The sequence below is a fragment of the Colossoma macropomum genome, unplaced genomic scaffold (assembly GCF_904425465.1).
Source record: "Colossoma macropomum unplaced genomic scaffold, Colossoma_macropomum, whole genome shotgun sequence".
Taxonomy (NCBI): domain Eukaryota; kingdom Metazoa; phylum Chordata; class Actinopteri; order Characiformes; family Serrasalmidae; genus Colossoma; species Colossoma macropomum.
Window position 1 is genome coordinate 17,819,362 of NW_023494798.1, and position 12,540 is coordinate 17,831,901.

Genomic DNA, 12,540 nt, shown 5'->3' on the forward strand with positions numbered 1-12,540 from the left:
TGAAAGGGCAACGGACAACAAAATATACAAAACTAGAGCAAACATCCAAACCTGAGCTGCAATACTGCCATTGTACCATTATTAGTCCCAAATAAACTGTCTGACAAACGCTTCTGCTGTCTACTGTGATTACTTTAAAAATAGCCTTAAATGTCCAGGCAATGTTGCATTACTTGGGTTAACAAGCCACCACTGTGTGCTTTGAGTTTTTTTTTTTTTAAATGCCAAATCCATCACCTAGAACACGATTGACAAACTAGTACTAGTGCTATAAAAGATCTTAGCATAAATGACCAAGCTATGTTATAATATGAGACAAGATAAAATATAAAAGCAATCTGGCTTTCATATATTTCTATCATGAGTTTATGAAACACCAAGGCTAAACTCAGATTAGATAATCTGTTTTAGAGACAAAAAAAACTCACTATAATTGAATTCAGTTGTCAAGTCAAATTTACATCCCATCAAACTGACGATCAAAAATATACTGCCAATGCAACAATCTGAATTTTACAGTAAATATTCTGTTTATTGCTGTATCAAACAGTTATTACAAAGCATTGGGAGAAGTAGGTTCACAATGGGTCTCTCTCACTCAAACACACTCACATACATACATACATACAAACATACACACACACACACACACACACACACACTTATGTGGCAAACTTCTTCTGTCTAACTGGCGCTGGCAGTTGAGCAGTAATGTCCATCAGAGGGCGCTCCACCACCACCAGTGACTGATCCTCCATCAGCTCCACAAACAGCAGCCCCTGCAGGAGTGAGAAGGTATTTACACATAGCAACTACAGTAAGTCCATAAGGAACATCTGCCATCAAAAAATGGAAAATGACAATAAAGCCATTAAGACTGAGGAGTTTCCTCCCTCTGAGAACTGTTTTGATGTCTAAATTTTAACAGAACATCTCTAATATGGATACAGAGCACCTACCTTAAAGATCTTGCACATTTTGAAAGCATGGCTGTGTTTTTTCCTTTCCTTCTCTGGCATGCTTCTCAGGGTCAGCTGATTGTAGAACTGACTTCCCTGATCAGGGAGAGGCTGAAAAGAAAAAAATATATATATATTTATTTGAAAACATCTAGAGAAGAACCCAATTAAAAACAGTGCATCACACCCACTAACAACTGCTTGATGCTACTGAAACAGCAATTTCTTTCAGTTCCTCTTATTATAAGATATAAACAAGAGCAGTTGTAGAGTTTTCTTACCAGGGTCTGGTCAATGATGCAGAACATGTATGTGTCATGAAGAATAATGTGGGCAGGGTTTTTGGGATTGAAGGTAACATTAGTGACCGGCGTGTCCCTCTCCAACCACAGAGAATGAAGGCCATGCCTCTGCACCTGCCGGCTCCAGTCAGTGTACTGCTTCTTCTCTATAGAGTACTCAATAAGCTTAAAGAAAAACATACAAACATGAGACTCTGCATAGCTGATACACTGTCTGAACTGAAATGACTATCGTTTAGTGAGTAGATATGGCGTATTAGACTTTATGGATGCATCCTGTATTTAGAGAGAAACTGCAATTGGCAAGTACCTGCTGATCTGCATGCACCATGAACAGGTTGTTTGTGGTTGGGTGGATGGCCATGGCACTGACTCCAGAGCTGTAAACAGGCAGAGTGCAATGGGGCTGAAACACAAAAATTGAACATGATTCAGTGCATATCATTTCCTACTCAGTTGTTTTCAAGCTTAACCCTCCTATTATCAGTGGGGTCAGTTTGACCCCATTCAATGTTTAACGTCTCTAAATAAATGACATCATTTTTGTATTTACTGACTTTTGCTAATCTAAAGGGGCAACTGGGTAAACATAAAATTAACATAATGATGTTTTTAATGTACTGTACACATTTTGTACCATCTGTGTTCTTTTGGGTCAGTTAGACCCCAGTCTGGTTTAGCTGTATAACATATCAGAAATATCAACATTTTACAGACGTTTGTTTTGGTTGATACTGAGGTCACTATAACAGGGAAAACTTCCCTCTGCTTTAGGGCCTAAACATAACCATACACTACTACAAGTATGATTATGTTATGTTAGGGCCCTAAAGCAGATGGGAAGTTTTCTGAAGATAATAAAATAGCCTGTTATAGTGACCTACATATCAACCAAATCAAACGTCAAATGTTGATATTTCTTATCAACATTTGTGATGACCACTGACAGTTCTCCCGACATGGGGGAGGGGAAAACAGTTTTCACAAGACTTTGATATTACCCAAAGGTTTAAACTGCAGGGTCAAATTGACCCCAAGGATAAACTATGTTAATAAATTTGAAGATAACAGGACAGCTAAGCACTCTGGTGTTAAAAGATTACCTTCATTTTTTTCAGGTTGTAGACTTGAACCTCATGGTCACTGTTTGCTGAGGCCAGCCATTTTCCATCCTCGCTGGCTGCTAACAGATTAATGGCCTGACCAGATCCTTGAGAAGATGACAGCAAGAAAAAGATCAACTCTGCCGTTACAGAGATATACTTTAAAAATAGACATGCCCTCACATTACTATAAAACATGCCTATAATTTCACTGTGGCTAAAATCTCTCACCTGACTTAGGCTTGAGTGTGCAAACAAACTTGCACCCAGACTGGTTCAGAACTACCACATGTACTGATGAACCAGTGGATGCCACAAACAACTGGGAGGAGTCTGAAGAAAAGCAAATCTGATTGGCTGAGCTGAGAACCTTTGGAAGCTTGGACACCTACACAAAAAAAAAAAAGTTTATTAAAGTTTCTTAACTTGTAGTGCCCTGATTTAACATTATGGACAACACTGTCAGCAAGCAAAAGCAGTTGTTTGTCTTGTCCATACTGCAGAGATATGACAACATGATGACTATATGCACATGTACTTGTTATTAATAGAGAAACCTACCTTGGTGATGCTGACATTGTTGTTATCACAGTGTAGTCTATACAGTCGAAAACTGGCCACTGTGGAGTATGCAATCCACTCTCCACACGGTGACACCGCACTGCAGCAAATGTGCTCTTCACCCTAGCGTCCAAATCAAAGGCCCATAACATTACAGTAGGTACATTTACACCTACACATGACACATTCAAAATTCATGCAGTGTTACATATTTATTAGTTTTGAATTATTTTTAAAAATCTGTGCTCAAGGTATTTTAAACATTAAGGCAAATAGGTTACCTTTATCTTTAAATGAAGTAATTTCTCTGGTTTCCTTTTGACAGTTAAAACACTTTCAGAGATGCCTGCAAAGATCATAAATTCGGCCAGCATTGCTTAAATCTTTACACTAGTTTTTTCATTTGATGCTCAGGGTGGTGTTTTCTCTTTTCCCTCTCACCATTTCCATCACTTTCCCCAAGTCTCCACAGCTCCAGGTGGCCAGGATACTGGAACAGCAGCAGGCCAGCCTTCCTTGCACATGACACGAATCTCCGCTGTGTGGTAGAAATACTGTGTTTAGCACAAAAGATACATCACAGTTTTATGTGCACATCAAATGAGCTTTAGGGCTGGAGCAAGAACTCACATGAGGGAACTGTATTTTGCGGAGGGCAGAAGCTTGGCTCCTCTCATCAATTTTGTCTAAGAGGGGTCTCACCACAAACTGTGTGTCCATACCTGAGAAGTGAGAGCAACTAAATCAATCTAGAAACATAATATAATCAAGACAAGTTTAAAAAAAAACAAACAAAAAAAAAGTAAAAGACAACAGTTATTATTTTACACCTTATGAAATTCACTGAACTCACTCCCTGATACAATAGCCGTGTTAATCTCCAGCACAGCACGGACATCATGCGTGTGGTTCTTGAAGGTTCTGGTTCGGACCCACTCTTTGTCCTCCTGACCTAGAACCATAGAGAGGAACTGGAACTGTACCACAGTCCCCTCTGAGGTCCCCACAGCAAGACTGGTCTCATCCTGAGGATCACACACAGAAAACAAAAAACAAAACATATTATAAGAACTGACCTTAAATTAACTGGATCACATTTTCCAATGTTTAATAGTTGACACAAAACCAGAATCTGGGCAACACATTTCAGTTCACCAACGAACAGGGCACAGCATATTATATTTTTTTACTTTCTTGGGTAATCAAATGAGACATGACATCTGCAACATTTTTCAAATAAACAGAACAAATTTGTTTAGGGTAAGTCAGGGGTGTCCAATCTTACTCATCTTAACGGCCGATGTGGCTGCAAGTTTTACCTGCGAGCAATTAGGGACTTTTTTGATTGAAACCTTTGGAGTCAATTACCTGAATAATACCACTTTTTTTAACAGAAAAAGCAAAATTATGTTACATAAATATTAAGATTATAAAGCAATAACCTCAAGACAATAAATAAAATCATCTATCAAGATTGCCAATCAAGGTGGTCATTCAATCATGGTCATGCTTGTCAAACACAAAGCTGTGCTGCAGCCACCGACACACAGAATGCCTTTCCTTGTGAAACATGAACAGGGTTTAAATGGTTTTGGACAGACATTTCCACTCCCACTCAGTGTTTCTGCAAGCACTCTGCTCCAGGTTTTCTATTTTTCGCTCCTCGCTCACACATCATAGAAACAGCCACACTCTGCCACTCCACATGATCCATTCTTAGGGTATTTCCTTGAGGTATATTATGTTTTAAATGTATAAACAAGACACTACACACTTTTTCATTAATTATACTATTTGCAGCCATTATTAAACAAAAAAAACAAACATTCAGCTACACAAGCTTTTTTCGGTACGCAAAGGCTAGAAGTGACAGCCCAGTCTCAAGCTAGAAAACTGAAGGTAGGCTAAACAAGTTCACGTGCTTTTACCAAAATCTTCTTTATCAATAAGAGTAAGGGAAAGCTACTATAAGAGGGGCTGATATGCTGACTTCACAGTAAGCTTTAGAAATGTTATTATTTTGACAAAAAAAAACTATTTTTAATGTTCAGTTTATTAAACCTATAGCAAAAACAATCAAGCCATGGAAAGAACAATGTTAGATAAGCTTATTTTTCTGAGCAAACCCTTCGTAGTTAAGATTGGGCACCCCTAGTTTAAGCTGAAAGAGTCAGCGCTTTAGTAGGTCAAGTAATTCTCTGTTATATCACTTCCAACTAAAAGATACATCACTAAATCAGGTACAATCACCTCTGATGATAGAATTTATGCTCATAAAATAAAAATATCAAGTTAGATATTGTATAAATTGGACTAGCAAAAATGGTTAAAATGAACATCCCTATCAACAAGTCTGAGGTCTGTGAAGCTCCAGCAGCATAATGGGACAGCAGTAAATTGTTACCACCAAGTACCCTATTTAAATCCATTCAAAATCTGCAAAGCATGCTAAGTATAGCAATTAAACAGTTCCTCGTTTCAAAGTATTCCTTTTCCAACACTATTTTTTATTTTTATCTAATTTACTACCTTAATCTAATCATTGAAATTGGAGCCAAATGAATTACGTGATGTGCAGAGTACAGCTCAGATTACTGATCAATCCAAATCGACATACTGATCCTACTCTCTGATGCAACAGTTTGAGTCTGTGAACTAGAAGTCCTTAGCAAGCAAAAATAAAATAATATGGCTAATCCAAAACCAAAACATCAACGCATACACATTCAGTAGTTCTCTCACCTGTGAAACTGATAATGTCAGCACATCCCACTTGGTGACCTGATGACTTTTAATCAGTGTTCCAGTGCGGCTGTCCCACATTTTAACCTTCCCAGCTGAATCTCCACTAATGATGGTGCCATCTGAGAGGTACACCACACTCCAGACCACACATTCCTGACTCCGGGATGTTCCTATTCCACGCTCCACCAGCAGCCTGTGCACTGACTGACCTAAGCAGCAAGAATCAGAAATTCATATAAGAATAAAGAACAAGACTTACTGCTGAAGCAGAAGTACTGAACACAACGTTAACTCGTGGCAGATAAAAGATCCTGGATCAGGACTCCTACTCTGAGAAGCTTTGTGAATATGGGTCCCAGATCTCATAAAGCATGTGGAACACTCTTTACTCTTTATCACTACCACTACCAATTTAATTCATACAGTCAATCAAAAACGTTACACAGACCATGACTAGGAAAAGCTATTGCTCTCAACTTACCTGTTTCAGTGTCAAAAATATGAATCATATCCATCATTCCCGCAACAATCTTTGAGCCAGAGGGATGCCAAGAGAGAGAGATGATGCGTCCTTTCTGCTTGGACAGGTTTCTTTGAAACTGTATTCTATCTTCACGCACTTCAAACAGTTTCACAGTCCCATCTTCACACCCAACCTAAACAAAAAATATACAAATAAAAGAATGACGTGTTAGAACGCAAAAAACAATCCACACCAGGACACATCATTAAGTTGTGTTGCATCTTAAATATAATCGTAGCGTCAAGATCATCTCCATTATCAGAGACAACGTTCCCCACATTATGATGCATATTATACTGTGATGCTTTAAATAAATGCTTTAATAAAAAGATTATTAACAATACTTACAGCTAAATGAGTTCCTTGCATGTTGCTAGTTATGGTCCATATTGGACCTCCGTATGCATCTAGTGTGTATTTTGTTTTGTTGTTGTCGAGATCATACTCAATAATCTCTCCATTTAAGCCTGCACTAAAGAGACGGTCCCCGACCCAGGCCAAGGCTTCAGTAGCCGCCTGCTCTCGCCCAGGAATCACCTGTAAACGGAAGCAAATCTCATTTAGCTCATGACACACAGTGCACTCTCAAATTTAACACTACAGCACATTTTGTTTATTTAGACACAGACCGATAAGAGAACTTGGCCAATAAATGTGAAATATACATTTATATAACTACTAAATAAGATCCAGTCCTTCTACAAATCAAACGTGTTTATTGTTCTTAAGTCGTTTGTAGCAAAATGACCACTTAAAAATGTGTCACTTATTAGAGGCCCTGACCTACTTGGGTTTGTTTTACTGGAGGGAATGGGTTTCCGTATTCATCCAGTGGGAGACAGAAACATTTAGCTACAGGAGACACATATTACCTACATGTTGTCAGTGAATGGATCACTCCATTCACAACACTAATCATCAAGTAATAAGAAAGAGATAAAAGTACGGGATGATACCGTATTACTGACTCATAACTCCATGATTAGTTTTGATAAGTCTTTCTTAAATTACAGATATTAAGACACACTGCTACCCCTGTCATATGCCGTACTCGTTGGAATAAGCTTTAGCAGCACGTGTTACCGACCTTTTCTTGAAAGAAGCGGTCAGCGCGGTTGAAGATCTCCACAGAACCGTCCGTCCGGGCTACAGCGATCCTCTCCCGTTGCGGCTGGAAGGCCAGAGCTCGGATAGCCGAGGGCATGTAGTCAAAGAACCGGACCCGGTGCACCTTAAACTCCCCCATTGTAGAGCAGCAAAGACCTAAAAGACGCAGAAACAGACTTCACCGAATGTCACAAAAAGTTAGAGCCACAGTGTTAATCTGTTAACTTCTCATACAGCGCTTGTTGACGAGGCTGAAGTCAGCTTTTCGTTCGAATTGTCCCGCTCCACCTTAAATGGTGCAGCAGTTACAATCTGGCAGCATTTAGAAAGTGACGAAAAAGAAACTTCAGCTTGTAGTTTGCTGTCTGTCTAGCTGATCATCTCCGTTAAACAAGGTTCCAAAATACTAGACTAACCAATATAATAAATGATTTGTTTATTCTGAAAGTATAAAACATATAAAATAACTCAAAGTTGTGCCCGTCAGTGAAACCCGGGCTGGAGTTCAGCTTCTTAAGGTAAACACTGCGCGAGACGTCTGATGCGCTAAAAGCACATATAAAAGAGGAAAAACGAGCAACTGGACATGAGCGAAAGACGATGAGAGTACAGCTGTTATAAGTGGAGATAACGTACCTGGTCTGGTCAGAATATCTGAAACTGTCTTTAATAAAACCCTCTGTTCATCGCGAGCTGCTCCACACGTTGGACTGCTGTGGGCACCACGTTGAGAGCTTTACACCAGGAAGTGAAACTGTAGCGTTACATTCTTAAAAGTCTCAGTTTTTTATTGCCGATAATAAAACCGACTATAAGCTCTTATCAGAAATGTCATATGGATTATTTCACAAAAGAGTATATGCGTACAGTGTAGTTTTGCTTTTTTTTTATTTGTTTGTTAAAAACAGTTCTTTATCTCAACATGGAATGACTTTGAATTTGTAATTTATGCCCCGGATCTTGAGCTTTTTCCCTAAGAACATGTATGCGAGACTTTCAAAATAAAAGTAAAAAATTAAATAAAATTAAATAAAATAAAATTAAATTAAATTAAATTTAAAAACGAAAGAAAAAATAACCATCTAAAAACTTAACTATAATAAATTAATAACCAATAAAATATATAGTAAGAACAAGTAAACAATTTAAGATTTTTACTGGGTTGATTGAAAATAAGTCTTTATTTGTAGCCTCCAATAGTTTGGTGAGCCATAGGATGAGATATGTGGCACACAGGCGGTAATGTGCAACACGGCACCAGTGCTTTTACTAGGTACTTTTATTTAAATGTTTGTTCAGCCAGTCATGTTGTGTAGCCACTAGAGGGCAGTAACACATCGGCCACATCGTGGATGAGCTAGTGAACCAATGGTAAATCAGAGTACACATTCATTTTTTTCTTCATTTTAAACTTTATTCGTGATTAAAATTTCAATTGAAAATGCCCTGTTATCTCAAACTGTTGGGAGTCATGACTCATATCATCTCAGGTCATCTCAGTTTGAGTTTTGCTGATCTAGGCCTGGCAGAGTCGGTCTGACTGTATGAAGCAAACAGAGATGTTTGTGTTATTGTTCACACGTTTTGAGTAAATAACAATTACATTTTTAAACCCGAAGCGCTTTTTTAGCACACTCAGTAGTATAAGGGGCGTAATAGCTGTGTTATTCTTTCTAATGTCCGTTTCACAGGAATAACAAGCCAATTGGAACTCGAGCGATTTAAACAGAAAAATCTTCATAATTAACTGGTTAAAGAGAGGTTTGGTGTGAAATGCTCTGTTCTAGAGAAACCTCCCGAGTCAGAATTGTTCACAGTGGTGGTGATGGGTACCAGACATCCACCTCTAAAAGCTCCCTCACAGACAGTTATTACATGAGGTGGTTAGATATAAGCTGCCCGAAGTCTGACATTGTTTTATGATAGTTTTGTTATATAGTTTTGGCTTTAAATGTTTTTTAATCCATTCATGGCGGAGGGATACATGCAGGGCATAACGCAAAATAGTCCCCATAGAAAACTTTTTTTTCAGATTTATGACTATTTTACCATAATTAACATTACATATAAAACTCAGAACGCATAAGCAGGTTCACTGGTGGTCTTGGATAGTAAATAAAAAGGCTATATGTGTTGTAGACATGGCAACCCCTGATTTCTATCACCACCAAAGTAAAGAAATCTCTGTCTGAAAATGTATCTACAATAAACTACTTCACATCAAACCACTCTGAGTGACTCTGCTTACATCTTAGGAGCTGTATTATTCAGAAATTTTGAAAAAAAGGTGTAATTAATGAATCTCTCATGTGGCTCTGGGAGTACTGAGCAGTAGCTGACTTTACATGAATTATGGTGCTTTTATAGTAATTTTCACTTTTTAGTCTCTTTGCTGGATCAGGTCTCCAGCATTTATTGTAAGCTTTTGACCTACTGGCCATCTCTGAGTCAGTAAGGCTAAACAAACACAGTGCATATCTACTGGCTCTTCAAGCATCAAGAATAAAGTAGGCATACAGTCTGATAGCTGACAAAGCTTGGCCCTCATCTTACCTTTATCTGCATACTGATACTTCATGTGATTTGATTGCGGAGCATTTACATTAATATACCAAAATTTCAGTGTCTAGTTCATGGCCAGTCAGTTGTCTAGAATCAGAAACCTTAACCAATGTTGTGTAGATTCCAGGACTGGGCAATGTATTGTTTGTTATTGTTATCACAGTATTGACTTTTGCAATATTGGTATCTCAGAAGGTTCCAATATACAAGTAAGCCCTTCAATACATGTATTATTGCATCTCAGACATTCTGGACGAGTTGCCATTGGAGTTTTTATAAATCAGACGAGCACACAGATCCTGGTCAAAATCTTGCCACAGCAGCAATTTACCAGTGTTTTTGTTTTTGTGTTTTGTTCTTCAAGGGTTCTTTAGTGAAGAGAATGGTTCTATTCAGATCTTCTATATAGATGTAAAAAGTTCAAGGATTCTTCAGTAAAGGGAATCTATTTAGGGTCTATTTAGATTTTCTATATAGAACTATTTCATGCTTAAATTGTTCTTTGCATGGCAAAATGGTTCTTCAGATTGATAATGTGTTGTATGTCGTGCTATATAGAACCATTGTCTAACAAGTTATATAAAGAACCATACACAACACATTCTCCATCAATTTGAAGAATGATTTCACCATGCAAAGAACCATTTAAGCAGACAATGGATCTGTATAGAAAACCTAAAGAGAACCATTCCCTTTACTGAGGAATCCTTGATGAACCCTCTGTTTTTAAGAGTGTAGTTGATCAGCCAAAACACTGTGAAATTAAGATTTTTGAGACAACCATTCATTTAATTTAACCCTTTAAGAGTACATTTGCTACTGTTGTGGATGAGTGGGATGTATAGTGGTGAGTGTAGTATAGTTTAGAATGAAGTATTCAGCAGTTTATATGTATGTTTATGCTGTGTCCAGCATACTGTTTTGCTCTCATGTACATTGCACTAGTCTGAGTCTTGTATGATATGATGAATCAGGCAGTAAGCTGTAAATTATTTGTGTTGTTTTCTCACTTTGCCTTGTAATTGCAATTGCATTCATTCTAAAAGAAAAAAACAAACAAATGCTGGCTGTGTGTGTGTGTGTGTGTGTGTGTGTGTGTGTGTGTGTGTGTGTGTGTGTGTGTGTGTGTGTGTGTGTGCCTTGGGAGCAACATGCTGTTGTTGATGTAAAATGTTTTTGTGTGTTAGACAGATTCCAGTGGTTTAAATACTTGACCATTTCTGTTTTGTTGTACTAAATATATTAAGAATTCTTAGTGTACCACAGTACTATATCTTGATTTACTGTGATTTTCAGTATTGCATTCCTTTTTTCAGCTTCTTTTCATTTGAAACATTAATCTACTTTATATTCATTGAATACAATTTCTTTCTATTTTTATTATTTACATCCACATAAATTTTAACAATATACACCACAACAATAACAATAATAATGATCTTATGAAGACAGTAACAGACAGACCAATGTGTACTGCAGGATGTCAGCAGTCTAGCTCTGAACCAGCAGAACTATCATTTCAATACAAATGTTTCAATACATTTACATAACATAAAAAATATAAGGCACTAAATGGTATATTTCACACATGCATGCAAAATTCAGCCCTGATCGTCACCTTTCTCATAAACACTAAGGTAGGAGGCTTTATGTCCTGCTATTGTCTACAATTCAGCTTTTTTCTTTCACAATGGAAGTACAGAGATGGAGAGAGAGGCAGAGAAGGAAATAAGAGACACACTGATAGAGAAGAGAGAGACAGATGGAGAAAAGAGAGAGACATAGATGGAGGAGAGAAACAGATGGAGAAGAGTGGAAGACACATAGATGAAGGAGAGAGACAGATGGAGAATAGAGAGGAAGACACATAGATGGAGAAGAGAGATGAGAATAGAGAGAAAGACATACAGATGGAGGAGAGATAAATATAGATGGAGGAGAGAAACACAGATGGAGAAGAGACAGGTGAAGGGGAGAGAGATGGACAAGAGAGATACAGATGGAGAAGAGAGAGAGACAGGTGGAGGAGAGAGAGAGGGATGGAGAAGAGAGACACACCTAAAAAGAGAATAAAGAGATAAGGAGAAGATAGAGACACAGATGGAGGAAAGAGATCCAAGAAGGAGAAGAGAGAGAGAGAGAGAGAGAGAGACACACAGAGATAGAGGAGAGAGATGCAGAAGAGAAAGAGAGAGAGACACCTCTTTCCCCCTCTTAGGTTAAGTGTGCTGTATAATTAGGTCAAGTTTCTCCTGTTTGCAGTGACGTGGTGCTGAGAGAGAGAGAGAGAGAGAGAGAGAGAGAGAGAGAGGGATGTGGGTGGAGGAGTTATGAAAGGCAGATTTTTGTGTGTGTGTGTGTGTGTGTGTGTGTGTGTGTGTGTGTTCTGGGCTGAATGAGAGACTGCAGCCACGAGACTGCTCGGCGCATTGCAGAGCCAAACACAACACAGCAAAACAGAGGAGAGAGCAGCTCTGCACTAACACCTCCAATACCCACTGACACATACACACACGTATACCATGAGAAACAACACCCGCCTGCTGTTCAGCCTCTGGAGAAGATGAGACCAAGTGAAGGATCCAAAAGAAAAGGTGAGGCTCACTGTGTGCAGCTGCTCACTGGCTGAAGCTCCTATGCTCGTGTGAACCTGTATGACTGAATGCTGTAGCCTGATG

The 12,540-nt window shown here is 38.4% G+C and overlaps 2 protein-coding genes across 2 annotated transcripts in view; one reads left to right on the forward strand and one right to left on the reverse strand.

Moving 5' to 3' along the window:
* Positions 1 to 507: 507 nt before the first annotated feature.
* Positions 508 to 8,036, reverse strand: utp4 (UTP4 small subunit processome component). Its single transcript, XM_036585127.1, has 16 exons — positions 7,937 to 8,036; positions 7,281 to 7,456; positions 6,542 to 6,730; positions 6,152 to 6,326; positions 5,668 to 5,879; positions 3,779 to 3,950; positions 3,556 to 3,647; positions 3,367 to 3,463; positions 3,207 to 3,271; positions 2,926 to 3,048; positions 2,596 to 2,752; positions 2,365 to 2,471; positions 1,572 to 1,667; positions 1,241 to 1,426; positions 960 to 1,070; positions 508 to 779 (listed from the first exon to the last, which is right to left on the reverse strand). The coding sequence occupies exons 2-16, from the start codon at positions 7,437 to 7,439 to the stop codon at positions 663 to 665; spliced, it is 2,058 nt and encodes a 685-aa protein (XP_036441020.1). The 5' UTR covers positions 7,440 to 7,456; positions 7,937 to 8,036; the 3' UTR covers positions 508 to 662.
* Positions 8,037 to 12,242: 4,206 nt separating this feature from the next.
* mical3a (microtubule associated monooxygenase, calponin and LIM domain containing 3a) overlaps positions 12,243 to 12,540 on the forward strand; it is a 119,802-nt gene continuing 119,504 nt past the window's right edge. The window contains exon 1 of the mRNA XM_036584951.1: positions 12,243 to 12,456. The gene's annotated coding sequence lies outside the window, so the exon portion shown is untranslated. The remainder of the gene's footprint in view (positions 12,457 to 12,540) is intronic.

Excerpts from the sequence above, each read along its gene's own strand:
- utp4 (XM_036585127.1), bottom strand. The coding sequence starts at position 7,439 with ATGGGGGAGTTTAAGGTGCACCGGGTCCGGTTCTTTGACTACATGCCC. Across the intron at positions 3,951-5,667 it reads TGACATTATCAGTTTCACAG|GATGAGACCAGTCTTGCTGT; the intron begins GTGAGAGAACTA and ends TGTGATCCTCAG. Across the intron at positions 2,472-2,595 it reads CACACTCAAGCCTAAGTCAG|GATCTGGTCAGGCCATTAAT; the intron begins GTGAGAGATTTT and ends CATCTTCTCAAG.